Source organism: Panthera uncia, chromosome D2 (genome assembly GCF_023721935.1).
Source record: "Panthera uncia isolate 11264 chromosome D2, Puncia_PCG_1.0, whole genome shotgun sequence".
Classification (NCBI taxonomy): Eukaryota; Metazoa; Chordata; class Mammalia; order Carnivora; family Felidae; genus Panthera; species Panthera uncia.
The window spans coordinates 43,295,142-43,322,447 of NC_064818.1; the positions used below are offsets into that span (position 1 = coordinate 43,295,142).

The window sequence follows — 27,306 nt, forward strand, 5'->3', positions numbered from 1 at the left end:
CCCGTGGCTGTGAGTCGCCATAGCTGTGACACTCATTCCTTTGTGCTTCACTGGACACAGCAGTCATCAGCTCGAAGAGCAGCTCCAGGCTCGGTCCATGCTGGATGCAGGAACAGGCAGCCAGCCAATCAAGCAGGGATGCTAAGGAAGGAGGAAATTTGGGAGACGGGGCACAGCTAATATCCTGAGCACCTTGTGCCCTTGACTTCTCTCTGGGCTTGAGAAAGGACGGCCCTACTTCAGGATGAACCCTCCTTCAGGGCCCAGAACCCAGGAGCCCAGCTGTGTGGCCACCCCAGCTTCACCCAGCAGGTGGGATGGCTACCAGAGCAGCACTTCCAGCCTGGACCAACCTCTACCCATCAGTCCCACGGTAAGCCAGAGGCCAGCATGTGCACACACAGAGCCTCCCCTCCCCTCACCCTGGCCTCCATGTTGGGAACACACAGGGGCTTTGACAGGGAGATAGAAATGGCCTGAGCTCTACTGTGGGATCTTGGGCATGTTACTGGACCTCTCTGAGTCTATCCCACAAAGAGGACAAGGAAGACAGTGTAGGGAATGTCTTTCCCTGTGGAGTCATTCGAGGAACAGAAAGGCCAGCCCTAAAGGACAAGGGGCTGGAATGGCCCAGATCTGTCCTTGGCTGCATCCATTCTTTTCTGAGGGTGGTTGGATGTCCCATGAAGCCTTCCAGAGAGGAAGGCATACCCTAGGTCTCTGGATTTGTCCAGCCCAGAGTGAGGTGTTAGGTGCCTTCTGTTGCGTCCAAGATCCTGCCAGGGCCCCAGGACCATAGCCCCCAAACCCACTGTTAACTGGGGAGGGCTGGCCCTTAGGACCCTGGGATGCAGGCCTATATCCTGGATAGGATGGAAAGGCTCTGTAGCTATAGGAGGCAAGGCAGAGACTAACTTGTCCTCCTTCCCAGGAAAGGAGCTAGGGCAGAGGGGTCTTTAAAGCCCTTTGTACTGGCCTATAGGGTCATGACCTCCCTGAAGTGACCCTGGGAGACTTAAGTGTTCTTTTTTTTTTAGTTTATTTATTTATTTAAGTAATCTCTACACCCAACATCAAACTCATGACTCCGGGATCAAGAGTCATATGCTACTCTGACCGAGCAAGCCAAGTGCCCCGTAAGCTTTCTTTTTAAAGGGAAATTCCTTTCCTCTCTCCCATGCCAGGCATCAAACTCAGCCCCATTCCATTATACTGTGGCAGTCTTTGAGGCTGGGGGTCTTGAGGAGAGGGGCTCTACCCAACTCCACCACCCCAGAGTCTACAGGGCCTAGAATACCATTGCGGACCATCTTGAGTGCTTGGGTCAGGGCCACATAGTGGAGAGAAAGCCACCCAGGGGATGGCTCTGCCTTCTCCCCAAGGAAAGGTAGACTTACTCCAGCTGTGTTCCTCCTTGTCAGACATGTGTCTGTCTGTCCGACCAGCCTCCAACAGATGATCCTAGAATCCTTGTGCCTCTGTGTCATGGTATAGGAGCTTGAGCTTGACTTTAGAGAGATCTGAATTTCCACTCTGGTTCAGCCACTTCCTAGTAGTGTGGCAAGTGGCTGTGCCACTCTGAGCCTCAGTCTCCCTAACCACCCTATGGGAACCCTAACCCTTCTTTCTCGGGGTTATTTGAAGATGACAGGATAACGTGATGCTCTTATTTCTCTGCCTCTCCGCAGGCAGCCAGGGCTCAGGCTGCTGCCTGGATCCCTTTCCCCACAGTTGATGTTCCGGGCCATGCCCACTACACCCTGGGCACAGTGATCCTGCTGGTGGGGCTCACGGGGATTCTGGGCAATCTGATGGTCATCTATACCTTCTGCAGGTACCTGGTTGGTGGGCATGGGCACTGAGGGCAGCTGGCCATGCAAAGACAGGGCAGGAATTCTAGTGCCAGTTCTGCCAGGGCTCCGTTGAGCCTGGGTGGGGACACCACGGCCAAGCCCTCAGTGGTCTCAGGGCAGGCCTCCATCTTCCAGCTCAGGGAAGGGGCCAAAGAGTAGTCCAGGGCAACTTGAGTGGCACATGCCAATGGGCCCCAGGCATAGTTTCTGTAAGACAAATGTCCCTACAATACCCGGGCCTCTGTCCATTCTACCCTGCTCTCAGCTTACCTCCATGTCACCTGCCCCAGTGGGTATCCTTCCTCTGCCTCAAAAAGCAGCCCAGGCAACAGGATCCTTAATCCTCAGGACTCTCAGCAGCCACCCTTGGAAACCACCCCCAGCTTCTTTCCCCACTTGCCCCATTCTTGGGCTGAATGGTGAGACAGGAGGTGAAGAAGTGAATTTTGACCCTACTACCTATTAGCTGAACCGACTTTGAACAAGTCACTTATCCTCTGGGAGTTCGTTTTTCTTGTTGGCAAAACGGAGTTGTGATTGATTTCACGGAGTCAATGTGATGGTTAAGTAAATCTACGCCTCTGCAGTGCCCATCAAATAAGTGTTTGAATCCTGGCAGTGCCACTTTACTGAGACTTGTTATCTGGAAGAAGCCACTTCCTGGGTGGGAACCTCCGTGTTCCCATCTGGAAAAGAGGGAGGGGATAGATGCAAAGATGGATAATTATGGGAGAGAAGTCTGTGAAAGTGCCTGACCTGTAGGGCACAGCCTGGGCCATCCCCGAGGGTGAAGACTGCAGAAATACTGAAATGAGGGGGACAAGGAGGGGCACCTGAGGAGGAAGATGTGAGAAGCTCCGCGGGAGAAGCCACTTGGGAGAACTTGGCCTGGAGGGGTTCAGAGGAATGAGAGATGTGTCCAAGGAGAGAGTGTGGGTCATGCAGAGGGTTCCAGAAGGAGAGAGGAGGAAACAGATGAGCCCTAGAGCTAGCTCCTGCTTCTGCTGGGCTGCACGACACTCTGGGAGTGGTATTGCTCTCCATACAGGGCAAGAGTTGCTGTCTTTCAGGGGACCTCACTTCTTAGTCCACACTGTCAGGCTCCAGAGCTGTCTGGCTGGTGCTGGCTAGGCAGCAAGACGGATTATGGCCCAGTGGCTGGTGACTGTACATGTGCACATGTGTGTGTGGGCACGCGTGTGTGTGTGCACATGTAGTTCAGGGAAGTTCCTCAGCAGAAGCACCTCCTGACAGCTTCTGACCCTCCACAGGAGCAGAGGACTCAGGACACCTGCCAACATGTTCATTATCAACCTCGCGGTCAGTGACTTTTTCATGTCCTTCACCCAGGCCCCTGTCTTCTTCGCCAGCAGCCTCCATAAGCGGTGGCTCTTCGGGGAGGCAGGTAGACGTTCAGGGTTCCCTTATGCTGGAGGGAGGAGGAGGGTTGTGGCGGGCCATGCCCACAGTGGAGGGTGGCCTTGGACAAGGAGGTGATCTGCTCTTCCTGGGCAGAGAATGGGTGGCCGCCCTCAATCCTATGAGTGAGCAAGAGGGAAAACTCAGCTTCTGGGCCAGATGTGGCAAGTAGCCAGGTTGGAGAGGGGCTCAGGGCTGCTTTTCTGGAGAGAAGGCAGGAGCTGAGTATGTGACATCCTCAGATGCTCCCTCCCCTGGGGTACCTCATGGGCTCCTGCCAAGATCTGAGGTCAGGGAGCTGTGCCCACAGGCTGCGAGTTCTATGCCTTCTGTGGGGCTCTCTTTGGCATCACCTCCATGATCACCCTGATGGCCATTGCTCTGGACCGCTACCTGGTGATCACGCACCCACTGGCCACCATCGGGGTGGTGTCCAAGAGGCGGGCGGCGCTTGTCCTGCTGGGCGTCTGGCTCTATGCCCTAGCCTGGAGTCTGCCACCCTTCTTTGGCTGGAGTAAGTGGACTGGGGGAATCGGGAGAGGGGAAGATAAGCTGGGAAGGGCATGTTCAAGGGGCAGGTTGGTAGACTCGGGGTGGCCAGCTGGCAGGTGGGGCCAAGGGAGTGCTTGAGGCTCAAGGCAGATGGATATTCAGGGCACACAACTAGCAGCAGGGAAAACTGATGTGCCCTCAGCAATCAGAGCGTGACCTGGGTCCCTCTCTCCCAGTACAGGGGAAGACCACATGGCTCTTGGGTGGTGGGAAATGACAGGTGTATCCAATGCTGAGTTGCAGAGTCAGACACGCAGGCCTTGGGGTGTGGGGCTTGAGCGGGTAGGAGAGTTAGCAGGAAGGCACCCACCTTTCTGTGGCAGGATCGAGCACCTGGCCAAATCTGGTGGAGTGAGACCCTGGGGCTATGGTGAGGTCTCTGTTCCAAACTGGCAAAAATGGGCAGCAGTGGGCTTTGCCTGCTAGAACTGGCTTGGAAAGCTCTCCTCCAGGTGCCCTGCTTTCCGCACTGAACTGGGAAGGGCAGGGCTTGGGACCAGTGTTCAGGGATCCCAGACCCCACCTCCAGAGCCCCTGCTGGAGGAGGAGCCTGAATCACACTACCCTGAAGGCTGAGCACCTGCCCCCCACCCCGGATTCCAGGCGCCTACGTACCAGAGGGGCTGCTGACCTCCTGCTCCTGGGACTACATGAGCTTCACGCCATCAGTTCGAGCCTACACCATGCTGCTCTTCTGCTTTGTGTTCTTCTTGCCCCTGCTGGTCATCATCTACTGCTACATCTTCATCTTCAGGGCCATCCGGGAGACAGGCCAGTAAGAGCTGGGTGCGAGGAGGGGCTGGATGGGAGGGTAGCCATACCCCTTTCCAGGGTGCCCCTACCCTGCCCCCAGGCTCACATGTGCACCCACCCAGGACATTCCCAGCTCCAGGTGGGCAAAGACAAGCTGAGCACATGTGCGTAGTAGATGGGATGTCTAGAGATGAGAGCAACCTGGGTGCTTAGAGGAGTCTCAGAAGATGGGGACTTCTGAGGAGGGGACCGTTAGGCTTGGTCAGGAGGTCTGTGGGGGTACAGAAGACATCACAGGGGGAACCACAGGGAGGCAGCTTAGGCTGGATGTGGTGGAGAACTTTTTGGGAGTCAGGGCTTCCTGCATTGGAGGGAATGTCCAGGCAGCCTCCCCCACAGTGGCCATGATCATGGCACTCACTGCATCCAGAATGGGGTCAGACTCAGACTTTGCACCTGTCCTAGGGCTCTCCAGACCTTCAGGGCCTGCGAGGGCGGTGGTAGGTCCCCCCGGCAACGGCAGCGGCTGCAGAGAGAGTGGAAAATGGCCAAGATCGAGCTGCTGGTCATCCTTCTCTTCGTGCTCTCCTGGGCCCCCTACTCCATTGTGGCCCTGATGGCCTTTGCTGGGTGAGCAGTGCCCAAGGGGCTGGGGCAGGGGGAGGGAGGAGGGTAAGGGGACCCTCCTCAGTCTAAGCCCAAGCCAGCCATCCCCACAATCGAAGTCAGTCCTCAGAACTTTGTTCATTCTCCCCGGGCTGTAAGGTTCCCTGCAGGAGATGGGCCCACCCGCTCCTGGAGGCACTGGAACACATACCAGGTTAGGGGTGCGGGGAGCTCTGGACCACAGTGGATTTGACCTGAGGGCCTACAAGGGCTACTAGGTCCTGCCAGATCCCACGGGAACACTTGACTCTCCCTGAGTTTCTGGCTCCCTCTTCACCTGTGGACACACAGCCAGGAGAGCCGCTCACCCCCTGCCTGCTTGTCGTTTGTGGCTAGAGTCTGGGGACCTTGATGTCCACAGCAGCATGGACATAGGCCAGAATGCAGAAGCACTTTGTGACAGTGATACTTATTAATCCTGGGACGTGTTTGGGTACGAGACCTCCTTGTGCAGGAATGGCCTGGTCCTCCCTAAAGCTCTCTGGTGAAATCACTCTAAGGCAGCCAGGGAAGCAGTGGGTCTCAGGGTTGGGTGCGGTGGGGGAGGAGATGGGCGGAGGGCCAGAGTCACTGGGGGTGGGGAGGACTTATTGCCAGCAGCACAGGCTCCAAGCTATAGTGGACCTGGCGGAACCTCCCAACCTGGCACATCTTCCTCTCAGCCGCCCTCCCTCAACTGCTCCCCTGGTTCCCGCTCACCTCCAGTCAGAACGCTCCCTGCATGGCAGTCCCTCCTGGGGGGCTGATGTGGCTGTGTTGGTTTGGGCCAGGTTGGGCTGTGCCCTGCAGGGCCTGGCCTAGAGGAAGAAGGTTCCTGAGTGGGAAGGTGGGCTGTGGAGGCTCTAGGAGGGCCAGCTGGCAGGGGGACCACTGCTTCTCTGTCCTAGGTACGCGCATGTGCTGACACCCTACATGAACTCGGTGCCAGCTGTCATCGCCAAGGCCTCTGCCATCCACAACCCCATCATTTATGCCATCACCCACCCCAAGTACAGGTGCGGCCCTCCTCCGGGACCCAGCCCCAGGTCTCCAGACCCACCCTCATGGTCACAGAGGGCCTGGAGCAGTGAATGGGGGCAGAGGCCAGCCATCTTTCCTATCTCTCGTATATGTGGGGACCTCTAGCAGCTGGGAGCAGCCAGTGACAATAGGTGGGGTCTGGAGCTGCTGTCCACCCCCCTACCCACTGCCCCAGTTTCCCAGGGGGCTCAGCTTGGAGGGACATCAGAGCTCCCTGGGCAGTGTCCAATCCTGACTATGGAATTTTTGGAGCCAGGGCCCAAAGGCAGCAAAATGGCCAATAAGCAGTGATACCCGCTAGAAAGAGAAGCCCCCAGAGAGCAATGTCCTAGAGAGACCACAGTCGGGAGAGTTCAAGGGCCCTAGCAGAGGCCTGGGACTGGTTCTGGCCCAGAGCCTTCTCTGCTGATAGAATCCCGGCATAACTGGCCTCTTGCATGAGGAAGCCTTCAGTGCTTTCTTTTGCCTGGTGATGTCAGTAACTCCCCACCCTGCTGAGGCCAGCTGCAGGCTCAGAGGAGCGTCCCTGGTCCCCATTGGAAGAGATGTGCCTTGGGCCAGCCACGTGAGAGCTGAAACCAAGCACCTTGCTGAACCTACTACCCAAAGCCTCTCCCTCCATGCCCATGGCCTCAGTGTCTGTCCATCCCCAACACTATGAGCCTGTCAGTCTCTTTCACCCCAACATCTGTCTGTCCTTCCTCATCACCTCCTCTGACTGCCAGTGTCTTTTTGTCCATCGCCATCACCCTATCAATTGTCTATCCTCATAACTACAATGTTTGAAACTCCCCCATTTCCCCAGTGGCTTTCTCTCCACTCCCATTAGCCCTGTATCAGTCTGTTGGTCCACCCCCATCTCCTAACCAGATGTGTTGTTCTTGCAGAATGGCCATTGCCCAGTACCTGCCCTGCCTGGGGGTGCTGCTGGGCGTGTCAGGCCAGCGCACTGGCCCCTATGCCAGCTACCGCTCTACCCACCGCTCCACACTGAGCAGCCAGGCTTCGGACCTCAGCTGGATCTCCGGACGGAGACGCCAGGCATCCCTAGGCTCCGAGAGTGAGGTGGTAAGAATGCTGGGCCCTTGGGGCGCCTGGGTGGCGCAGTCGGTTAAGCGTCCGACTTCAGCCAGGTCACGATCTCGTGGTCCGTGAGTTCGAGCCCCGCGTCAGGCTCTGGGCTGATGGCTCGGAGCCTGGAGCCTGTTTCCGATTCTGTGTCTCCCTCTCTCTCTGCCCCTCCCCCGTTCATGCTCTGTCTCTCTCTGTCCCAAAAATAAATAAAAAACGTTGAAAAAAAAAATTTAAAGAATGCTGGGCCCTTGCTGGCTAGCACCTTGCCCTCCTTTCCTCAACCAGGCCAGCCTCAGGCCTCTGGGCAAGGCTGCCTCTGAGACTGAGGGACCCTCAGGGACCCTGAGGACCCTGGGATGTGGTCAGGAAGAGCCCCTCACAACTGTTCCATGGCTTTCCCTTGCACCATCCGCCCCTGACAGGCAGGGACCCTGGTGAGGCAATGCATTGGCCCAAGGTCACCCAGGAGCAGGGCCAGGACTGAACATGCATCTTCCAACTCTAGGCCATCTCTCTTCCATGCTGGCATTATTCTAGGAGCTTAGAGCCACAGCTTGAAAAGACAGGCATTTGTGGCCCTAGAGGGGCCTCCCAAGAGACAGGCAGGAGCTAGCTGTCCCCAGGAGAGCCTTCTGTGCTGTGGGCTCCTGTCTCCCAGCCACACCTGGGCTTCTCCATCACTGTAACTACAGGGCCCACCATGGGCCTCACCAAGAATCGCCACTGACCTTTTGCCACTGCTTCCATCCCTGGAGGTCTCTGTTAAGCGGCTGAGGGAGGAGCTGCCAGCAGTCCCTGCCTTGAACCACTGTAGTGCACGACATCAAAGAGTGAAGACAGACCCATCCCACATGCTTAGGAAGACACACAAGTGCGCACACACACACACACACACACACGAACACATGCACTCAGAATTTGCAGGGATTTGGTGACCAGCAAGCCTACAGTATCACAGACCCTGCCTCAGTGAATATCTGTGTGGACGACGGAGAGACACTTGGCTGGGGAAGAGGGCAAGAGCAAGACTCTGGAATGTCCCTCTCACCTCATAGTGACTCTCTCACCTTCCCCAGGGCTGGATGGACACGGAGGCGGCAGCTGTGTGGGGGGCTGCCCGGCAAGTGAGTGGACGGTTCCCCTGCAGTCAGGGCCTGGAGGACATGGAAGCCAAGGCCCCTGTCAGGCCCCAGGGACGGGAAGCAGAGACGCCTGGGCAGGTGATTGGGCCCGGCACCTGCCAGTCTATAAGGGGGTGGGGACAGGGGGCAAGTAGCCCAGGGAGTGGCCTGGAAAGGGGAGCTGTTCTTGTGGGCGGGCCCAGTGCCCTCTGGGAATCACTCCCTCCCCACCCAGATTTCCCTTGCCTGCCTGGGGTGCCTGGGGGTCTCTGTGACTCCAAGATGCTCCGAGCACGCCTGAATGTGGTCTGTGACTGTACCTGAGAGTGTCTGTGATTGCGTGACCCTGACTATGCACATGCATGGCAGGTGGTGGTAGCTCTACAGTGCTGTGATGATTGTATAGCTTGTGTGTGTAAGTATGTGTGACCGTGACAGTATGTGGTATGTGGTGTGCAGTGAGTCAGTGGAGTGTAACTTGTGCATGTGTGTGACCATGTGCACAGCACATATTCTCTGTCTCTGTGACACCACAGGGCATAGGACTGAGTATGCCCCAACCTGTCCGCTCTAAACTGCGTGTGACCACGCTGTCTGCGTGACTGGAGGCTGGATGTACCTGGGGGGTGGGTGTTGTAAGCTGTTATGTGCTCGCTGTGAATGCCCTGAGATTAGGATGTCACCCAGAATACTTGTGGCTATTAAAAGAAGGCCAGCTGTCAGCCCAAGTGCCTATGGAACGGAATGTCGATGGCGATTAGAGAAGGCCATATTCTGGAACGCTGGAAATGCCGTGTGCACAGGCCCCGAGGCTACCCTTCCCCCTCAGCTGACAGCTCTCTACCCAGCCCCTCTGTTCACACTGGTGCAACACCCCCAGCTCCTGGGATCTCCTGGGCTTCCCTAGCAAGCCTAAGACCATGTCCTGCCTTACGTCCCCAAGGCTGCCCCCTGGGTGTCCCAGAGAGGGGGAGCCCTGGGCTGCCCCCTGCAGTTGCGGAATCCCTGCCTCTCCCAGGAGCACAGCCCCCTCGATGCTCCAGCTCCAGGGACGACTCACCCCCCAGCCCTGACCCTGGGCACTGTGAACAGCCACAGAGGCCAGGACGGAGACAAGCAGTGAGGAAAGGCAGTGCGCCTGTCCTGGAGGGAATACTGGGCCGGGCTAGGGCACTGGGCAGGGAGGGACAGCATATCAGCCATCACCTAACACGTGTGATAAGCACTGCCATCAAGGTATCAGCACACAGGGTGCTGAAAGCAGAGGCAAGTCCCCAAGGCCTCCCCAGGAAAGGTGGAGGTGAAGCAAGGGTTGCCAGGCAGGATGGGGGTGATGTTGAGCAGTCCAGGCCAAGAAAAGAGCCTGTGTGAACACAGTGGGGCCACTGGGGAGCTTGGCGTGTCCTGGAACAGAATGTTGTTCTGTGACCCAGGAGCAGCCAGAGGGACTCCGGGAGCTAGTGGTGGGGAGAGAAGAGGAGAAAAGAAGGGCAAGAGGTGGTAGGAACTGTGGGGAGGCCCAATCAGATACTGACCTGAGGGGTCTCTAGCCTTGACCCTGGGGGGATCAGGGAGCCCTTGGAGGACTTAACTAGGGCTTTGAGGTAGGCTCAGTTGACCTTGCGGGGTGGTTGGGTTCCCTGCAGCGGCTGGAGAAGGACAGCTGGAATGTAATGAACGGGCAGGGAGAAGCCTGGAGGAAGCTGGTGCTGTAAGACAGGCAAGGAATGAGGTGACTGCGGCCGCAGGGCGAGAGGAGACGCAGGCCCCCCAGAGGGAGTAGAGGAAGAGGACAACTGGACGGTGGGGGTGAGGGGAGCTCAGTTCTGACAGACTGCAGGAGTCTGAGAGCCTAGGGGACGGCCCTGGGGGGAGGTCTTGCCGGTGGCCTTAGATATTGCAGGCTCCATCGTCCAGGCCACAATGTGGCCTCGGAGAAGGCCCATCCCCCAGCCAGGACACAACCTGGCCTCTCCATGCGACCGCACTTCACTGCTCGGTGACCCTAAACATGGAGGGTCACTGGGAGAATGCTCCCAGTGGGACACTCCTGGAGCTAAACCTATGTGTGCTGTTTGCTTTCAGACCAAAGGGCTGCTCCCCAGCCAGGACCCTAGGATGTAGGGTGCCTATTGGCTCACCTTTTCTTCTGGGACATATCCAGCTCCCTCACCTCCCCCTCATACACACAGACCCAAGATCACCCCATGAGCCTTCAGGCTTTGGAAGTGGCCCTGTCACCCAGGCTGTGCTGGATTCGGGGCCCCACACCCCAAAACACCTGCCCTGCCATGTGCTCGGCACCCACTTCTCATCTCAACAGCCTGCACCCCAGGCTCAGCCCAGGCCCTCCTACTTCCCGGAGTCATCTGCCTCTCCTCAAATGCTGTGTGCTGTGATTGTCCAGGGGATGACAATGGCGATGGCTCCGTGGGACACGCCAGCTAATTGCGAGCTGCCGCTGCACCCGGGCTGGGCATTTCACTGACGTGGGCAGGCCAGCACTGCATCTCCCGCGGCCAGCAGTTGAAGCCGAGCACAGACTTTCATGCGCCGGAATCTGTTCTTCACCGCTATCCCCTTTCTGCTTCCCCAGTGCTATTTCTGCCATGGCCCACCCTCTTGTGCACACATACATTTTCGGGCACACTCTTCTACCTGCACATGTCTGCATGCCCACCAAACACACGTGTGCACACACTGCACCTGTGGCGTGTCTCGAATCAGTGACCTAAGATCATCCCAAGGCTGTATCGCTCTGACAGCGTATAGGAAAATAAAAAGCAGAGAAGCATGGTCTTCACCTGTTGGTGTTGCGATGGGAGAGAGACCCAGGGCCTGGCCTCTGACGCCCGCAGCATCTCTTTCTCCCCTCCCTCTGTCCCCCACCTTGCAACTCTCACTCCTGAAGCCTCCACCTCAAACTGCGAGGGGAAGAATGGAGGAGGGACAAAGACCAGGCTTGTCCCCACCCCCACTCCCCAGTGAGCTGCTGTTATCAGGAGGCGGTTCATGCCCAGCCTGTGGGCACCAGCTCCTCTCTGGCTGGGTCTCCCAGGGGAGGCAGACGGAGGGAGGCTGGCCTTCCCCTTTAAGAGCATCCTTCCCATCACCCCTCCCTTTCCCCAGAGGCAGCATCAGGCAGTGTGGGTGCCAGAGTCCAGAGAAAGAGCCTGCAGCTCCAGGTACTTCCTAGCCCAGGGCTTCCCCTCCCCCTACAGGGTGGGCTTCTTTCTTTCCCCACACTGGTCATACCTCGCTGCCGGGTCCTTTCCAGCTTGGCAGGACAGACCCCTCCTAGGAAAGGGGGTAAACCTGGAGGTGGGGATGGATGGGAGGGGGCCTGGGAGTGAGGTAGGGGATGGTATGGGGAGGGTGGGGTGCTGGCCATGAGCTTCCTGGACTTCCTGGCTTCCCGGGCCAGGCCTGGGCAGGGGGGCAGCCTGGGCTGTCTGATACCCAGCAGAAGAGGTGGTGTAATGGGGGAAAGAATACAGGTCCTTCTTTGGCGTCTTCCACTTGATATTCTTGTGAACTTGGGCAAATTACCAAATGTCCCTGTGATGTGGGGATGCTACCATGCATGTTGTATGTGCCAGGCCATGAGGTGGGGTGATGGCAACTGGGAATTCGTCACACCCCAGGCCCACTCTGAGTCTTCAGGGCCTAGCCAGGGCTAGAGCCTTCCCAGAGGGCCAAAGAACTGCCAGCCCTGTCACCTTCACCTTCCCTGAGCCTCAGTTTCTCCAATCAGAGCCAGTTTGGGCCTTGATCTATCTCCAGACCACACAGGGCCTGAAGTGTCTTCTGAGGAAGGGCTTCTGGAGGTATCTTGGCCCAAAGAACACACTGGCTGGAGTCCCAAGGGGCCTAGGCCCCCAGGTCCCCACCCAGAACACACTGTCTCTGGGTTACAAGCTAGACACACATCGCACGCACTTCCCCCTCCTTCTGCCTTCTGGCCCCACATCCCAGCAGCTGAGCAAATGGCATCTCCTCCCCTCCTCCCTACCCACTGCCATTCCAGTGCAAAGGGCATGGGGGCCTGGCGTGCGACATTGGCAGCTGGAGCTTTCCATGCTGCTGTCAAGTTTTCCAGAGCACAAATGAGACAGGAGAGCCAGGAATAACCTCTGGGCCCCTAGAGGGTCTGGAGGGTGTGGGCCTGCCTCAGACCTGCTTTCAGACCCTGTGCCAAGACCCTGTGCCCTTCGCCCCCATGCCTGGCCTGGGAATCGGGAGGTGCCTGCGGCCATGGGGAACGCATTATCTGGCACAAGCCCAGTAGAAATGAGCACCATTCAGGTGCTCCAGCATGGCTTGGGTCCACTCCCTGTGTGACCTTGGAGAAGGCACTTAACCTCTCTGAACCCTGGTTCCTGCAGGCCAAGGTGGCAGCCTCTCAGAATCTGAGGGGATAATGGCATGAGGGACCTGGAGCTGAGCTCAACCAGGACCATAGACACAGTTATTATTTGATCATTTTTACGGCTGGACAACCCTGGACCAGTTGCCAGTCTCCTGAACAGAAGCTCTGTCCAGACCAGCTGGAGGCTCAGCTTGGTCCCAGGCTTTCTACTGGGTAAGCTTCAACCTCAGAGTCCTCACCAGGGAGCACAGGGCAGAAAGACACAAATTGCAAAGCCCCAGTCTTCTGGGCAAACGGGTGGGTTGAGCTGGGCCGAGAGAACACACATCTGGGCTCTCTAAAGGGCAGAGGGAGCAAGGAGGAGAGAGCATTATCACTAACCTGGCCAGTCCCCCATCCTGCCCCTTGGGGGGTGCTGGGTGCTGGACACCCCTCCCCAGGGGCAATATTAGCCGTGTGAGTCACGGTGGGAGGCTGCGGGCGGGCAGAGTGTAGGGTTACAGTCCATTTATGGGCGCAGCAGAGGGCAGATATCAGTGTCGATGGCATTCGTTCCCGGCTATTCTTAGGAGCCTCTCAGGAGCTCCACACAGCCTGGCCAGGCAGCAAGGGACGGAGCAGGCAAGGCTGGGGGTCGGGGGTAGGGGCCCAGGTATAGGCTGGGGAGGTGGGTGCGTGAGGGCCCTCTCATTCTTCTCTTCTCTTGTTCACAGAGGCTGCCGCTGTCAGCACCAGCATGTCTTACAGCGTGACCCTGACCGGGCCTGGGCCCTGGGGCTTCCGTCTCCAGGGGGGCAAGGACTTCAACATGCCGCTCACTATCTCCCGGGTGAGTGTGCACTGCCCACACAGCCTGACACCCACAGGGGCGGGGCACACTCTGAGGAGGGTGTGTGCGCATCCCTCTGTTGTCCTCCCTGAGGCTCTCGGAGAGCAGAGCATGTCCCATCCCCAGACTTGGGGCTGGGACTGGCTCCAACTGGATACTGCCGGCCACAGGCCCTTGGTTTTGGCCATAGCTGTTGTCTACCTGAGCTCGCCAACCTGTTGTGAGTGTGAAACATGGGCAAGTGGTGGGTGTTTTGAGTCAAGAAGGAAAGGCCAAGTTCGCTGGGTAGGCAGGCTGGTGAACAGAGTATAGTGCCTTCCTAAGCCCTTCCCTGGGGAGGGTGGGCTCAAGGTGCTCCCCAGCCTGGACCATCTCCACGGAAGGGGGCAGCTGCTATGGGGAGAGAGCACTCCTAGCATGGAGAGGGCAGGTGACAGGCCAGCACATAGATAGGTGGGCAGACTGGTGACTTCAGCTGCCCTGCCCTTGGGGCTCAGGGCTAGGCTAGGCTGGTAACTGGGCTCCAGCATCCCCTTCATCCCAGGCCCCAGGTAACAGCCTCATCTCTACCCCCTTTCCTGGGCCTGCTGGGGATCTCCTACTGGTTTCCTCCCTCACCTGGCCGGGCCCCTACCCATTCAGCCACAGCTGCTCTGCCTACCTGTTTGACATTTTATTCCTCATGCTCACCTGGGCAAATGGTCCACGTGTTCTGGAGTGTCTGTGGTCAGGGAACAACTTGCTGGGGATGTCACAGATCACTGGAGATTGTCTGAGTAGCTCTACTGCCTAGCCAGGAACACTGAAGTCCAGAGAGGCGATAAGCTAGATCTGGTTGGGAGAATCTGTCTTTGTTTTAACCACTGCTGTGTTCCCAGCACCTGTACCAGTGTCTAGAACACAGTAAGCATTCAGGCAACACTTGTCAAAGGACTCTCCAGCGAGTCTGGCTGAGCTGCGAGTCTCAGACCCTCTCTCCAGCGAGTCTGAAGGCTCTGAGGCTCAGGGTGGACTGTGAGATGTGGGAGGGCAAAGGCAAGCCCTGCCTGATGGGGTAGGGCTGAGGCTGAGCTCCTGTGCTGCTGGTGTGGGCACGAGGGGGCAGGCTGAGGTTCCAGGCTGTCACTGGAGGGTGATGCATGGGCCAGGGAGCTGGGACTGCTGCCCACCGGGGGACAGGGAGGCAGTGTCTTCTCAGGGCAGCAGAGCTCTGCTGTGGTTCTGGGGGTGGGGGGGGGGGGCAGGAAGGGAGGCACTGAGGTGGGCAGTCAGTGCTTGGCAGAGGGGACAGGGAGCCAGTGCTCCCATGGAGGAGCGATCCTGTTTGTGGAACTTGGTGTGAGTATTTGGGGGGGGATGCGAAGAAGGAGAAGCCCCATTCAGGGGTGACATAGGAACTTCATAATAGCTATAAAAGCCACACTCCTCCAGCGGGGGGGCACTGGACCAGCTCTAGTCCCAGGAAATGGCCATGTTCTCCATCCTGCCGGAGATCTTGTTCATCTGACCTGAGTCCCCACCCCTTCAGACCCACTGTCCCGGAAACCGCAGGGTGCAGTACCAAAAGGACACCCAGAGCCTTGGACACCCTGCCTGATGATGTGGTGATACATGGGCATTTGAGTCCCGGTGGACATGGCCCCTCCCCCACTGGACCCTGCACTGCTCTCAGGTGGTTACAGGTTTCCTGTATGTCCAAGGAGGGGTCGTCTACCCTCACTGTCATGGATCCACAGGCCTCCCATGCCTCAGACTGAGCCCACATCTCCCCCAGCCCTACAGTCCTCCAGGCCTCATGCTGGTGCTCCCTGCCCCATCCCTGTGGGTGGAAATTAGCCTCCTGTCGCAGTGGCACCCAGGATAGTCAATGACCTCACCCAGGATCTATGTACCACCTGGCCTCAGCCAGCCCAGGGCTTATATTGCAGCACAGAGGCCTTAAGCTAGACAGCAGGAAGAATGTCCTCACTGCAAGGAAAGGGTGTATTGGGATGTCATGGAGCCAATGACTAGGGGGACCTTTAAAAATAGAACCCGCTGCTCATGCAGGGCATCGGGGGATAGGTACAATGGCCTCTCAGCCTCCTTCAGAGCCATGCCCCAAGTCATCAAGGCTGGGAACAGGCTGGGATGGATGCTGGATCCTCCCCAGGGCTTAGAACCTCTTCACAAATTTCTCGGGTGGGCCACTGATATCCTGGGCTTGGGCATCCCAGGCTCAGTGCTACTGGCCAGGCAGGGCCCAAGACACTCCCACCAGGGCTGTGGTATTTCCTGCTGGGGCTCTCAAGGCCCTTCTGGACCAGGAACTTATTCCCCAGTGGGACGCAGGGCCAGCGGATGCTCCAGTGTCCTGGCCTGAGCCTTTGCAACAGGGCAGTGGTGGCGTATTGCAGCGGGGTAGGGATGAGGGCAGCAAAGGCAGGGCTCGCTCATTCTCGGCAGGGCCGACAGCCCTGGGCACCTGGACTGCGGTCCTGAGAGAGGTGGTTGGGCAGGCAGGCCTGCGATTACCGTCTCACTTCAGAGCGGGGCAAACCGAGGCTCGATTTGCTCAGGAGCTCTTGTGACCTTAGGAACCCCTAACTCCCTGGCCTGCCGCTCAGCCCTTTGGCTGGGGATTAGTAACAAAGTACTGAATGGGGCCTGTTCCCTGTCAGCTGTAGACACAGGCTGCTCCTCCTGGAAGAAGGCTGCCACCCTCACGCTGGGTGGTACCTCCAGTCCCCACCCGACCCTGCCCACCAGAATCAACCTTGGGGCTGTAGCAGCCCCCCTCCCTCGCCCGGTCTCCCTTCTGAGGATCCACAGAGAAGTGGGTTCAGGAGGGAGAATGGGAGGGTGGAGGGGAAATGCCTTTATTTATCCTGGACAGGTGCGGCTGGGCCTGCAACATGAGCTCCCCTCTCCCCCCGCCCCTCCATCCAACCGCAGCCAATTCTCCAGGAAGTGGGGGAGGGGTGGGAGCAGCCGCTAAGGAGCAGCTCCAAAGGCCCAGCCCATTCTGGTCCAAGAGCTGGGGCAGAGGCAGAGGCTGTGGTCTGGGGCCTTGTCCTTGGTGCGTCGTGCAGCCCTTGACTCTACTGAAGAAGTGTGTGTTTTTGTCTGGCTCTGCTGCTCACCGTTATAAAATTCTGTGCACCTGTTGTTCCACTGAGGTGGTGGTGAGGATGGGGGAACCGTGGGGCTGAGCCTGGACCCCGGTGGGGGGAGGGGGGAAGGATGCCCGGCTCTCTGCACCAAGGCCTCTATCTCTTACAGCCTTATTCGCTCGGCCTAGCAGGCTCTCCTGGGGCACCAGCCCAGAAGCCTTTGTTTCTTTGCTGTTTTTGGTTCCAGTATTTGTCAGATCTTCTAGCTACAGTGGGGACGTAGAGGACGGAGGGTCCCCTGGGAGGGGGAGGGGGACAGGCTGAGACTATTCTGGGGCAACTGTGCCGGCAATTCCTGGAATTTTGAGGCCATAGTTGCTGTTTCTTGGGTAGCGCCTAGCAGTGCTGACAGGCTGTGCTGTTTATAGCCACCCTGAAGGTCAGGCAAGCCTCCGGAGGGCTGCTGGGCAGCTGGCCGGGGCCTTCCCAGATGAAGGAATAGGGAAGATAACCAGACAGAGGCCCATGGCTGGGGAATGCATTCTTGGAGGTGCCCAGGCCCTGCTTCCCTCCCAGGTACTCAGAGATGTCTTTGACTCTGTGAGGGCCCTGAAGGGAATGGGCATGAAGCTGGCTGGGCCCTGAGGAGCAGACCCTCCAAAGCCTTGGGCCAGGACCTAGGACAAGGGCAACTTCATGGACAGCCCCCGGGGCTCCTCAGGCTTAAGCCACTGTAGGACAGCAGCAAGTGTGAGGAAGGCCGGGCTTCCTGAGTAATGCCTGCTAGGTCCCTCTGGGGCAGCCCTCCCACCTGGGAGATGTGTCCCCAGTTCCCTGACTCTCCGTCCCTCTCTGCACGGTCCCCCATCATCCAGAGACTGTCCATGATTGCAAAGGCCCCCTCACCGGAGGCCCTCACATTCCCAAACACAGTTTCTCCACCTCTTTGGAGCCAGGAAACACCTCTATGCTGGGACCATCCTAAGAGGCATGAAGTGGACTTTACCATGCCCTAGTGTTGTCTGGGGTCCACTGAGAGTGACACCTAGGACATCCAGGAGAGAACTGTGGGAAAAGAGGAGAAGAAGAGAGAGACTCAGAAGGTCCTGCAGGGAAGGGTGTGATCCGCAAGAGAGAGGACCAGTGACTCCTGGTTTTGGGTACAGGGAGGTCACTTGCATGTGTGGAGTGGTGGGGGCTGATGCTAGATGGCTGGGTGTGAGAGGGATGGGAGACAGTCAGAGGCAGGACCTGCTGGTCATTCTTGGAGAAGCCTGAAGGTGAAGGAAAGGAGAGACATGACAGGAGCTGGTTGGAGCAACTAAGGCAGGGAGATCCGTTTTTTAAAGACTTAACTTCTTTTTAATTTTTTTTTTTTTTTTTTTTTGAGAGACAGAGAGAATGCAAGCAGGGCAAGGGCAGAGAGACAGGAAGACACAGAATCCGAAGCAGGTTCCAGGCTCTGAGCTGTCAGCACAGAGCCCTATGCAGGGCTTGAACCCATGAACTGTGAAATCATGACCTGAGCCAAAGTCAGCCACTTAACTGACTGAGCCACCCAGGCACCCTAAAAGACTTAATCTTTAAAAAATATGTATGTATGTATGTATGTATGTATTTAGAGAGAGCATGCAAGTGGGGTGGGGGGCAGAGAGGGAGGGAGAGAGAAAGAGAGTCCCAAGGAGGCTCCATGCTGACAGCATAGAGCCAGATGTGGGGCTCAAACTCATGAACTGTGAGATCATGACCTGAGCTGAAACCAAGAGTCACATACATAACCAACTGAGCCACCCAGGTGCCCCAAAAGAATTAATTTTTTTTAATGTTTATTTATTATTTTTGAGAGAGAGAGAGACAGAGTACCAGGGGGTAGGGGCAGAGAGTGAGGGAGACACAGAATCCGAAGCAGTCTCCAGGCTCCAGGCTCTGTGCTGACAGCTCAGAGCCTGATGTGGGGCTCGAACTCACAAACCATGAGATTGTGACCTGACGTGAAGTCAGACGCTTAACTGACTGAGCCACCCAGGTGCCCCAAGACTTACTTTTTAAAAAAAAAAAAAATTTTTTTAACGTTTATTTATTTTTGAGACAGAGAGAGACAGAGCATGAACGGGGGAGGGTCAGAGAGAGGGAGACACAGAATCCGAAACAGGCTCCAGGCTGTCAGCACAGAGCCCGACGCGGGGCTCGAACTCACGGACCGCGAGATCGTGACCTGAGCCGAAGTCGGACGCTTAGCCGACTGAGCCACCCAGGCGCCCCAAGACTTACTTTTTTAAGAGTAGTTTTAGGTTCACAGCAAAATTGAGTGGAAGGTACAGCGTATTCCCACATACCCCCAGCCCCACACATGCATAGCCTCCCCCTGTTATCAATATCCCCCATCTGTGTGACACATTTGTTACACACGATAAACCTATATTGGCACATCATTATCACCCGGAGTCCGTAGTCTACATCTGGGTTCACTCTTGGTGTTGTGCATTCTATGGGTTTGGACCAAGGTATAATGACATGGATCCACCATGTAGTATCATAGAAAATATTTTCACTGCCCTACAAATCTTCTCTGGGCAAGGAGAGGCTTTTTGAGCATAGACAAGACTCTGGCTTGTCTATCAGCCAGGGTGTAGTTGGGGAGCGGGGTCATGGGGAGACAGATGCTTCCAGCTAGGGGATGAAGGATGGAGCGATGCCCCAGGGGAGGCCAGATGGGAAGGGAGCAGAGCATGGCGTGACAGTAATTTGATCACATAATGGTAAATGCACTTCGAGCTCCATGGGAAATCTCCTGGGGTGGTCAGCCTGGGTCGGTTGGGAGGAGATGCTGGAAGTTACACAGTACACAGCATCTACTACATACCCTTGCCCTCCCCTCCAGCCCCTGCCACACCTACACTGGCAGGGGCTGGTCGGGGGGCAAGCATACGTATCTAGAGGGAAAGAAGGCAGGCGCCTGTCTGGTTTTGAGCACTGAGAGTGATGGCTGAGCACTTCTGCAGAGCCCAGCTACCCCTCTGCTGCCAGGGAGCTAGGGAAATTAAAACCTTACATGTATGTGCCTGAGCCCTGGCCAGCGCCTTGCTTCTCTGGGACTGTGGACAGAACTTCCACTCTTCCAGCTGATGCTCAGGCCCCTCTAGGGACAGCAGGCTGGCTCAGGACTGGTCAGTTGGGGCTGGCCCCTTACACGCCACTCTCTGCCAGCCCCAGATCTTATTTCCCTGTGGGGACCAAGGAGGCAACTTCCCAGCCTCCACCCCTCTGGCACCCTTGGAGGATAGGGGTTAGGGGCCAGCCCCTGTACCCCCTCCACTGGGAGCTTCCCTGAAACTTTCTTAGCTCTGCACCTCCTTACAGGATAACCTGCTTAATTTTTTTTAATGTTTATTTATTTTTGAGACAGAGTCAGAACATGAGCAGGGGGGAGGGGCAGAGAGAGAGGGAGACACAGAATCTGAAGCAGGCTCCAGGTTCTGAGCTGTCAGCACAGAGCCCAACGCAGGGCTCGAACTCATGAGCTATGAGATCATGACCTAAGCCGAAGTTGGATGCCTAATCAACTGAGCCACCCAGGTGCCCCTACAGAATAACCTATTTAAAAATGTAATCCTCACAGAAATCCTGGGCGAAAGGCATTATTTGTGTCTTTACACAGAGGGCGTGGAGGCTGCTCCGTACCCTGAGGTCTGGCTCAGACCAGTCTGTGCTCTCTGCTTTACTGCCTCTCCTCAAGGCACCCACAGTTGCAGAGGCCACAGTTGCTCCCTGGCACCAGCTAGCCCTGTGTCCCCTGCCAGGTGCCCTAAACCACAGCCCAACAAAGAGGAAGGGCTCCCGTGAGGTGAGCCTGGGGGCAATTTTGGCCCCCAACCACCTAAAGCCTGTCCTAAGGAGCTTTTGAGACAGGCGGGTGCTCCTGGAGCTCGGCCCACAGCTGGGCCCTTACTTGAGAGGTAGCTGGTGATTGGGGATGACTGAAAAAGTGGAATGGGGACGAAACAGTGGTTATGAAGAGTTTTTCAAATGCTCAAAAGAGGATAGAAAGACTTCAAAGAAAAAAAAAATCCTCCGAGGATGTAGTGGCTTTGGGTCCTTTGTAGGACAAGGATCGAAGAGAGAGGGGCAGAGTCAGACAAGAGCGACACGGGGCACACCGTGCCTGGACTGCAGGCTTCATGAGCCCTGGACTCCAGGCGAGGGTCCCAGGGTGGCCCCACCCTTTTGCAGGGCAAGCTGCTCCTAAGAAGGGCGTGGGGATCTGATGGCCCTTGGGCAGAGCAGGGGTGACTTCCTTAGGGTCCCTGCCTCTTCTCAGGAGACCCAGGCAGAGCCAGAAGATCGCCCACCTAGCAGAGAATTACAGCACCCTCCACCCCATCAACCCCAGGGGTCATGGGCCCTGCTCAAGGCAGCCAAAAGCCAGGCCAGCTGAGCCCTGATGAGCAGACACAGGTGCAGGAAGAGAGGCGCCAGGGCAGACAGGAGCCAGCTCGGCGCTCCCCTCAGGAAGTTTGGCTACTGATCAGGCCCTGGGGAGACTGAACATTTCCCAAGGAACAAGAATCACCTCAGTCTATACCTGAGGACGAAGGGGAGTCAGGCAGGACCAGGCAAGAGGATGGCGGTAGGAAGGTATGGTGTTACCCCACGCCCGAGGGTGACAGATGTCCTGAGGGCAACTCCGAAGGGAGGGCATTCCAGATAGTCCTACGGCTTGTCCTGGCCGATCTGGCCCCAGCAGCTCTTGGATGTCATTCCGGTGTCCTTGCTCACACCGGCTTCCATGAGCTTCTGGACACAGCTCCGGTCTTCCCTGGCAGGCATCATCTCTGCAGGCATGAGGCTTGCCCTTCTGTCTCGGGGTCTGTAGTGGCCCGACCTGGGAGTTCCTTGCTGCAGAGTAATGGCCCCCTTCTCTGTAGATGGTGAGAAGCATCTGGGGGAGCCCTGGTGTGGGCGTGTCTTGCTGTAGGGGAGCTCTGGTGTGGGTGTTCTACTGTAGGGGAGCCCTGGTGTGGAGGTGTCCTGCTGTGGGGGATCCCTGTGGGCAGTCCACTAGGACAACAGAGGCATTGCACAATTCACCCTGAATGGAGACACACTGGTAACTGCTATTTTCTCTGAAATGCTTCCCAGCTAAGATGGACTGATGGATTGTCAGGGGGACTGACATGTGACACAGCAACTTGAACAAATGCTAAGGTAGAACCTCAGTGGTGGCTACGTGGGTGCTCACTGTAGAACTCTTCAGATGTCTATAAAAAAAAGTGTCTGGGATAGCATTGACCTGAACGTGAAGCCCAAAGGTGTACATAAAGGTGATTTTCTGCAGATGGGCCCAGCTGGGCAACTCAGCTTGCTCTCAGGAGTCCCCTCTTAGCCTAGAAAGTGTTTTGTTTTGCTCTGTTGTTTTTTACCCTTTGTTCAACCCAAATCAAAGGCAACAACATATTCCTGTCATCAGTAGAGGCTCCCTGCAGCCATGAATTTTGGGATATGGGATGTGTATTTTCAGAAAGCCCAAGTGGTTCCAAGATACCCCAGTGGGAGCCAGGAAGGCAGGCTGGACTTTGCAAACCAGACAACGTGGCTTCCTGGCAGTCTATGGGTTGTTTCTCTACTATCCTTGCCTCGTCTCGGCAGATTTGGGGGTGAGGGGAGGCTACTCTGGGCATAGGGTGGTCAGTGTTTAAGAAAGTAGTACAATCCCTGGGGCTGAAAGAGTGGGTCCACAGTGGGGGCTCACCTGCTCTCCCTGCTATCACCAGGTTAGCACACACGCTTCCTGGCCTGCCCTGTAGAGCCCACTTGGGAATGGGCTGGAGACTGGTGACTGCAGGTGGCCCTGGTTTGGATAAAAGTTCCTTGTGAAGGGCCTGGTAGGAGGCTTCCCTCCATCTCTGGGAGCCCAGGACCTGGCCAGAGGCCCACCCAGACCTGGCACCCAGGGTGTGGGACTTTCCCTAGGTCCTTTCTGGACTCCTTCTAGGATGGTCCCCCAGGCCGGGGCCAGAAAGTAGCTTCTGCCAGCATTAGAAGCCAGCCTTGTCCCTGGGGTGTAGACACGGAAGTAACAGGGGTGTGCCCAGAGAAGCCAGGAAAGAAAGCTGGCTGGTGGGCATGTTGTGGAAGAAAAGCCAAGGGATATCCTCTAGTTACAACTTGGTGGGGGGTGGCTCCCAGAGGCTCCTCTTTCCTATGATGTCACTGGGGGCGAGGCCTTTATGGCATTCCACATGATGTCATTGGGGGGGGGCCTCCACATGATGTCATGGGGATCAAGTCATAAAGTCATTCTTTGTATTATCAGTAGAGGGTAGGGCTTGCATGGTATTTCATGTGGTGTCATGGGGGGAGGGTAGTTGGGGTAAAGCCAGTCTCCATGACATTCTATGAGACAGCTTTAGAAGTGGAGCTTGATCACATTCCTAATGTCCCTAGGGGCCAGCCATCAAGTTATACACCTAGGCCCTCCAGAATTTGCATTTCCAGTGACATCACTGCAGGGGAGACCACGACCAAATTCAGCGTGCTAGTACTGAGGGCCAGGCAGGCAGAATTTGGCTTTGTGCACGATGTCTTTGGGAGTATAGTCTGAGCCATCGTGACATCCCACAGGATGTCCCACACTGAGAGTGTGGCCTTCCTGACATCAGATTGGGTATTCTTGGTGTGTAGCAGCTATCACATTCTGTATGATCACGCCATGTGGGGTAGGGTCCCCCAGACTCTAACATTCTGTGATGTCATGAGTGTGCAGGATTTGGAATGTGGGCCCCATACCTGCACTCCCCACCCCCCACCTTTCTGGAAGTGTGAAGCCAACCACAGAGCACTGGACCCTGCCCCATGTCCCAACTGATCTTGCTTCCCCAGGCTGAGCTGATGACTTTCCCAGCTCTCTGCCTTCCTGCCACGGTAGCACTAGGCACTTGCCCTGGGATGCTTTTGTGAGGGTGCATTTGTCTTGCCTACTCACCTGGCAGAGTCTCTGTGGTGATGCTCAATCTTAGCTCTTACATATACCCTCTCTCCTGGAGCCTGCAAAGTGCTCCATGGGTTTTGAGGATACAGATGTTATAGTAGGCTAACTGGTGTAACAAACAGCCCCCAAATCTCAATGGCTTAGAATAGCAGAAGCTTATTTCTCACTCATGCAACATCCGATGCAGTATTTCTTAACGATGTCTCCTCCCAGCAGTGACTCTAGGATTCAGGTCCCTCTGTTGGTGGCTCAGCTGTCCTCTTCTGGGTCCTCTGCATCCAATCAATTGACAAGCAGAGAGAGTGCAGGATGGGAAGCATGGTTGCTGGGGGCAGGCCTAGAAGTGTCATACGTTACTTCCACCCACATTCCCCTAGCCCGAGCTAGTATCATGGTTGCATTCAGACACAGAGCACTAGGAAATGAGGTGGCCATGTGCCAGGAAGAGGAATCAGGCTTGGTGAGCAGTGGGTACTGGTCGCAGTGAGTGAAAGAGGAAATGGCGGGCCTCTACTGCATGATCCCAGGCGACTCTTCCCCGAGGACTGGCCCATCCTCAGGCCCACCCTTCGTATGTTCATCCCCCATCTGTCAATTCTCTCAGATCACACCGGGCAGCAAGGCCGCCCAGTCCCAGCTCAGCCAGGGTGACCTCGTGGTGGCCATTGACGGCATCAACACAGACACCATGACCCACCTGGAAGCCCAGAACAAGATCAAGTCTGCCAGCTACAACCTGAGTCTCACGCTGCAGAAGTAGGTGGGAGCTCTCCAGAGCCAGGGGGTGGAGCCTGGGGTGTGGGCATCAGGGGCTCGAGAGAAGGGCTGTCTGACAGCAGTCACATGGGCCCAACCTGTGCTACAGGACTGCACAGGAAAGTAAGGACAGCCTCTGGACCAGAAGGACAGGCCCGAGCCACCATCAAACACCTGCCACACCTGTGCCTCACTTCACAGATGAGGTTTGAGGGTGCGGTGGGGGTGGTCACACTGCTGCCAGCATTTGGGCAGTCAGGCCTGAAAGTCAGGGTCTTCCCTGCCTTCTCTTCACCCCAGACGGCCTCCCAAGGACCTAACAGAGGCTCATGGGTGCAAAGTGCTTAAGGGCCATGATTTCTCCAACCCGGTCGGGCCCAGTGCCTTTCTGGGGTCGCCCGGTTCATGGCGTGTCCTCAGGCTCTCTGACCTCTCCTGTCACCAACTCTGCCCTGGCAGGAGCTCCTGGTTCTGGTCCTAGCAGCAATTGTCTTCACTTGGTGCCCTTTCTGGTTTTTCCAGGTCGAAGCGCCCCGTCCCCATCTCCACAACAGCACCCCCGGTCCAGTCCCCTCTGCCGGTGATCCCCCACCAGAAGGTAGGTGCTGACTGGCAGCGGCAGGCTCCACTCTCCGCTGTGGTCCCGTGGTGGAGCCCCTGATCTGCCTGCCTGACCCTTGCCCCATGGGGGCAAGGTGGTAGGATCAGCCCTGCCCTACCCATGCCCCTGCCATGGCTGACCCTGAGGGAGGCGGGGCAGGCCTCCAGGGAGAGGCATTCGAGCCCCCATGAAATACCAAGCTACCGAGTGTGGGGGCGCTAGCCAACACCCCGGGATCTCGTGGCTGGGCCGGTGGGAAACCAGCTTAGGAAGTGGTGTTCGCAGGAGAGGGATCATCCTCCCAACTAGGTGGGGACAAGTGTCCGGGAGGCTCGGACCCTCATTCTCCTGAGGGTGCTGGGAGGGGGGATGACTGGGGCATGATGCTAGAGGCCCCAGTCTGAGTCAGCCACTCCAGGCTTGAAGGGACCTGCTGCCCCTCAGAGCTTCTCCTCTGACATAGGATCTCTGTTTCTGGTTTCCATTTGCCCTCCTGACTACACGCCCCATTAGCCCACTCAGAAGTGCTAGTGGTAGCCAAACAGCGGGTACAAGGTGGGCACACCTCACCACCGTGCCTGCCACCCCTTCCCAGCTCCCTGTAAGCAGATAAACCCCTTGGGCCCAAGCGACTTGGCCCAGAGCACGAGAGGCCGGCCTCACCCGTCCTGCAGGGACCCACTCCCCACCCATCCCTGAATGACCTCAGACTGACCCCTGTCTGTCCAGTGGGGCAGAGTGGGCAATAGGCAGGGTTGGGGGAGAGGACAGGAAGAGGCTAACCCAGAGTTTGGGGTGGGTGACAGATTGGGGAAGTGAGCAGAGGGCTGCTTGGGAAAAGTGGCAGAGGTGGCCTGTGGGAACCAAATGTCAGCCCCCGGATACCCTCCTGCACCTCCACCCTGCCTGTCCACCGCCAGCCCTGGGGGCCCTCTCACTGGCCATGTGGGGGCATCTCAACATGGGGTCAATGGAGCAGGCCAGGCTCTGCCCACCGCCACCAGGAGGCCAGGAAGCACCACCAGATTCTTCCACTCAGGCGAACAGGGAGCAGACAGAGGATGGAGGGAGTTGCCCCAACCAGCAGAGACCCACCCCCCCTTTCCTCCAGCCCTGTAAGCAGGCTGGCTTGGCCTGGCCTTCTGTGTGGGGCTTGCACTTTGTCCAAGTGGGTGTTAGCCTCAGGGCCAGGGACTGTATGCCTCCCTCCCTCCCTCCCTCCCCTCCCTCCCCTCAGCCAAACGCTTCCGTTTCAGGAGTCTGGGCGGCCCCTCTTGAGCTCTGTGCAGCGGGCTGCAGGCTGCGGGGTGGTAGGCTGCTGGGCGCTCGCACTAACACCTCTGTTTCAGGTCCATGCAGACGCACTGGGACACGTGTGGCCTCTAACTGCTCTCTTCTCTCTCCCCTGCATGGTGCTGCCCTGTGCCAGGACCCTGCTCGGGACACGAACGGCAGCCTGGCAGCGCTCAGCCCCAACCCTGAGGCGAGGGCCAGCCCAGGCACCACAGGCACCCCGGAGCTCAGGCAGACCTTTAGCTCCTCCTTCTCCCAGACCTCCGTCTTCTCCTCACACACAGAGGCCTCTGACCCCGGCCCTCCATGGGGCAGCCCACGGGCCAAGGCCAGCCTGGAGGGAGCCCTGGACTCACTCAGCCCGAAAGTCCCACAGGGCTCAAGCCAGCCAAGGCAGTATAACAACCCCATTGGCCTGTACTCGGCAGAGACCCTGAGGGAGATGGCTCAGATGTATCAGATGAGCCTCCGAGGGAAGGCCTCAGGTGCTGGACTCCCAGGAGGGTAGGTAACGGGTGCGCAGCTCTCCGCTGGTGGTCTGGGGCCACCGGGGTCCTCAGTACTCACAGAGGCCTGGCCGGGCGGTCAGAGCGAGGAGCTGGCCTCAATCGGCTCATGAGGCGGCACAAGCTGAGAGCGATACAAGTAATGATGCTGTTGGTATATTTGCCATGAGCTGGATGTGTCATTGCTTTACACAGCCTGGCGTGACGTGTTGGCTCCTGCAGAGGGGGGAACTGAGGCTCAGAGAAGGTTAAGTCGAAGTCCAGCTGTCCAGCTTCTAAGTGGCTGAGCAAAGCCCGAATGTGAGACACTGACTCTCAAAACGTTCACACCAGCTGGTTTCCCAGGATGGGATGAAGCCTGCTCCCTCTAGGAACTCTGGAGCAAGCCTCAGGCTGGTGGCCTCTAGGAGCCCT

At 57.3% G+C, this 27,306-nt stretch overlaps 2 protein-coding genes across 7 annotated transcripts in view; both read left to right on the top strand.

Moving 5' to 3' along the window:
- The first annotated feature begins 204 nt into the window (after positions 1-204).
- OPN4 (opsin 4) lies at positions 205-10,926 on the top strand. The gene is made up of 10 exons (XM_049645340.1): positions 205-373; positions 1,689-1,834; positions 3,125-3,258; positions 3,583-3,786; positions 4,428-4,599; positions 5,043-5,207; positions 6,131-6,238; positions 7,151-7,331; positions 8,414-8,557; positions 10,544-10,926. The coding sequence occupies exons 1-10, from the start codon at positions 245-247 to the stop codon at positions 10,580-10,582; spliced, it is 1,422 nt and encodes a 473-aa protein (XP_049501297.1). The 5' UTR covers positions 205-244; the 3' UTR covers positions 10,583-10,926.
- Positions 10,927-12,956: 2,030 nt separating this feature from the next.
- Positions 12,957-27,306, top strand: part of LDB3 (LIM domain binding 3) — a 62,957-nt gene continuing 48,607 nt past the window's right edge. The window contains exons 1-5 of one of the 6 annotated variants that reach the window (XM_049646285.1): positions 13,126-13,448; positions 13,541-13,656; positions 24,341-24,492; positions 25,015-25,090; positions 26,523-26,890. In XM_049646285.1, the coding sequence (XP_049502242.1) occupies positions 13,564-13,656; positions 24,341-24,492; positions 25,015-25,090; positions 26,523-26,890 (689 nt within the window). In that variant the 5' untranslated portion in view covers positions 13,126-13,448; positions 13,541-13,563. Of the gene's footprint in view, positions 13,449-13,540; positions 13,657-24,340; positions 24,493-25,014; positions 25,091-26,522; positions 26,891-27,306 lie in introns of all 6 variants that reach the window. The other 5 variants (XM_049646283.1, XM_049646287.1, XM_049646286.1 and 2 more) reach the window with 5 other exon arrangements.

Bases quoted from the DNA above. Each gene is read 5' to 3' on its own strand.
- OPN4 (XM_049645340.1), top strand. From the start codon at position 245: ATGAACCCTCCTTCAGGGCCCAGAACCCAGGAGCCCAGCTGTGTGGCC. The intron at 3,259-3,582 runs GTAGACGTTCAG...CTGTGCCCACAG, and splicing joins GTGGCTCTTCGGGGAGGCAG to GCTGCGAGTTCTATGCCTTC. The intron at 3,787-4,427 runs GTAAGTGGACTG...CCCGGATTCCAG, and splicing joins GCCACCCTTCTTTGGCTGGA to GCGCCTACGTACCAGAGGGG.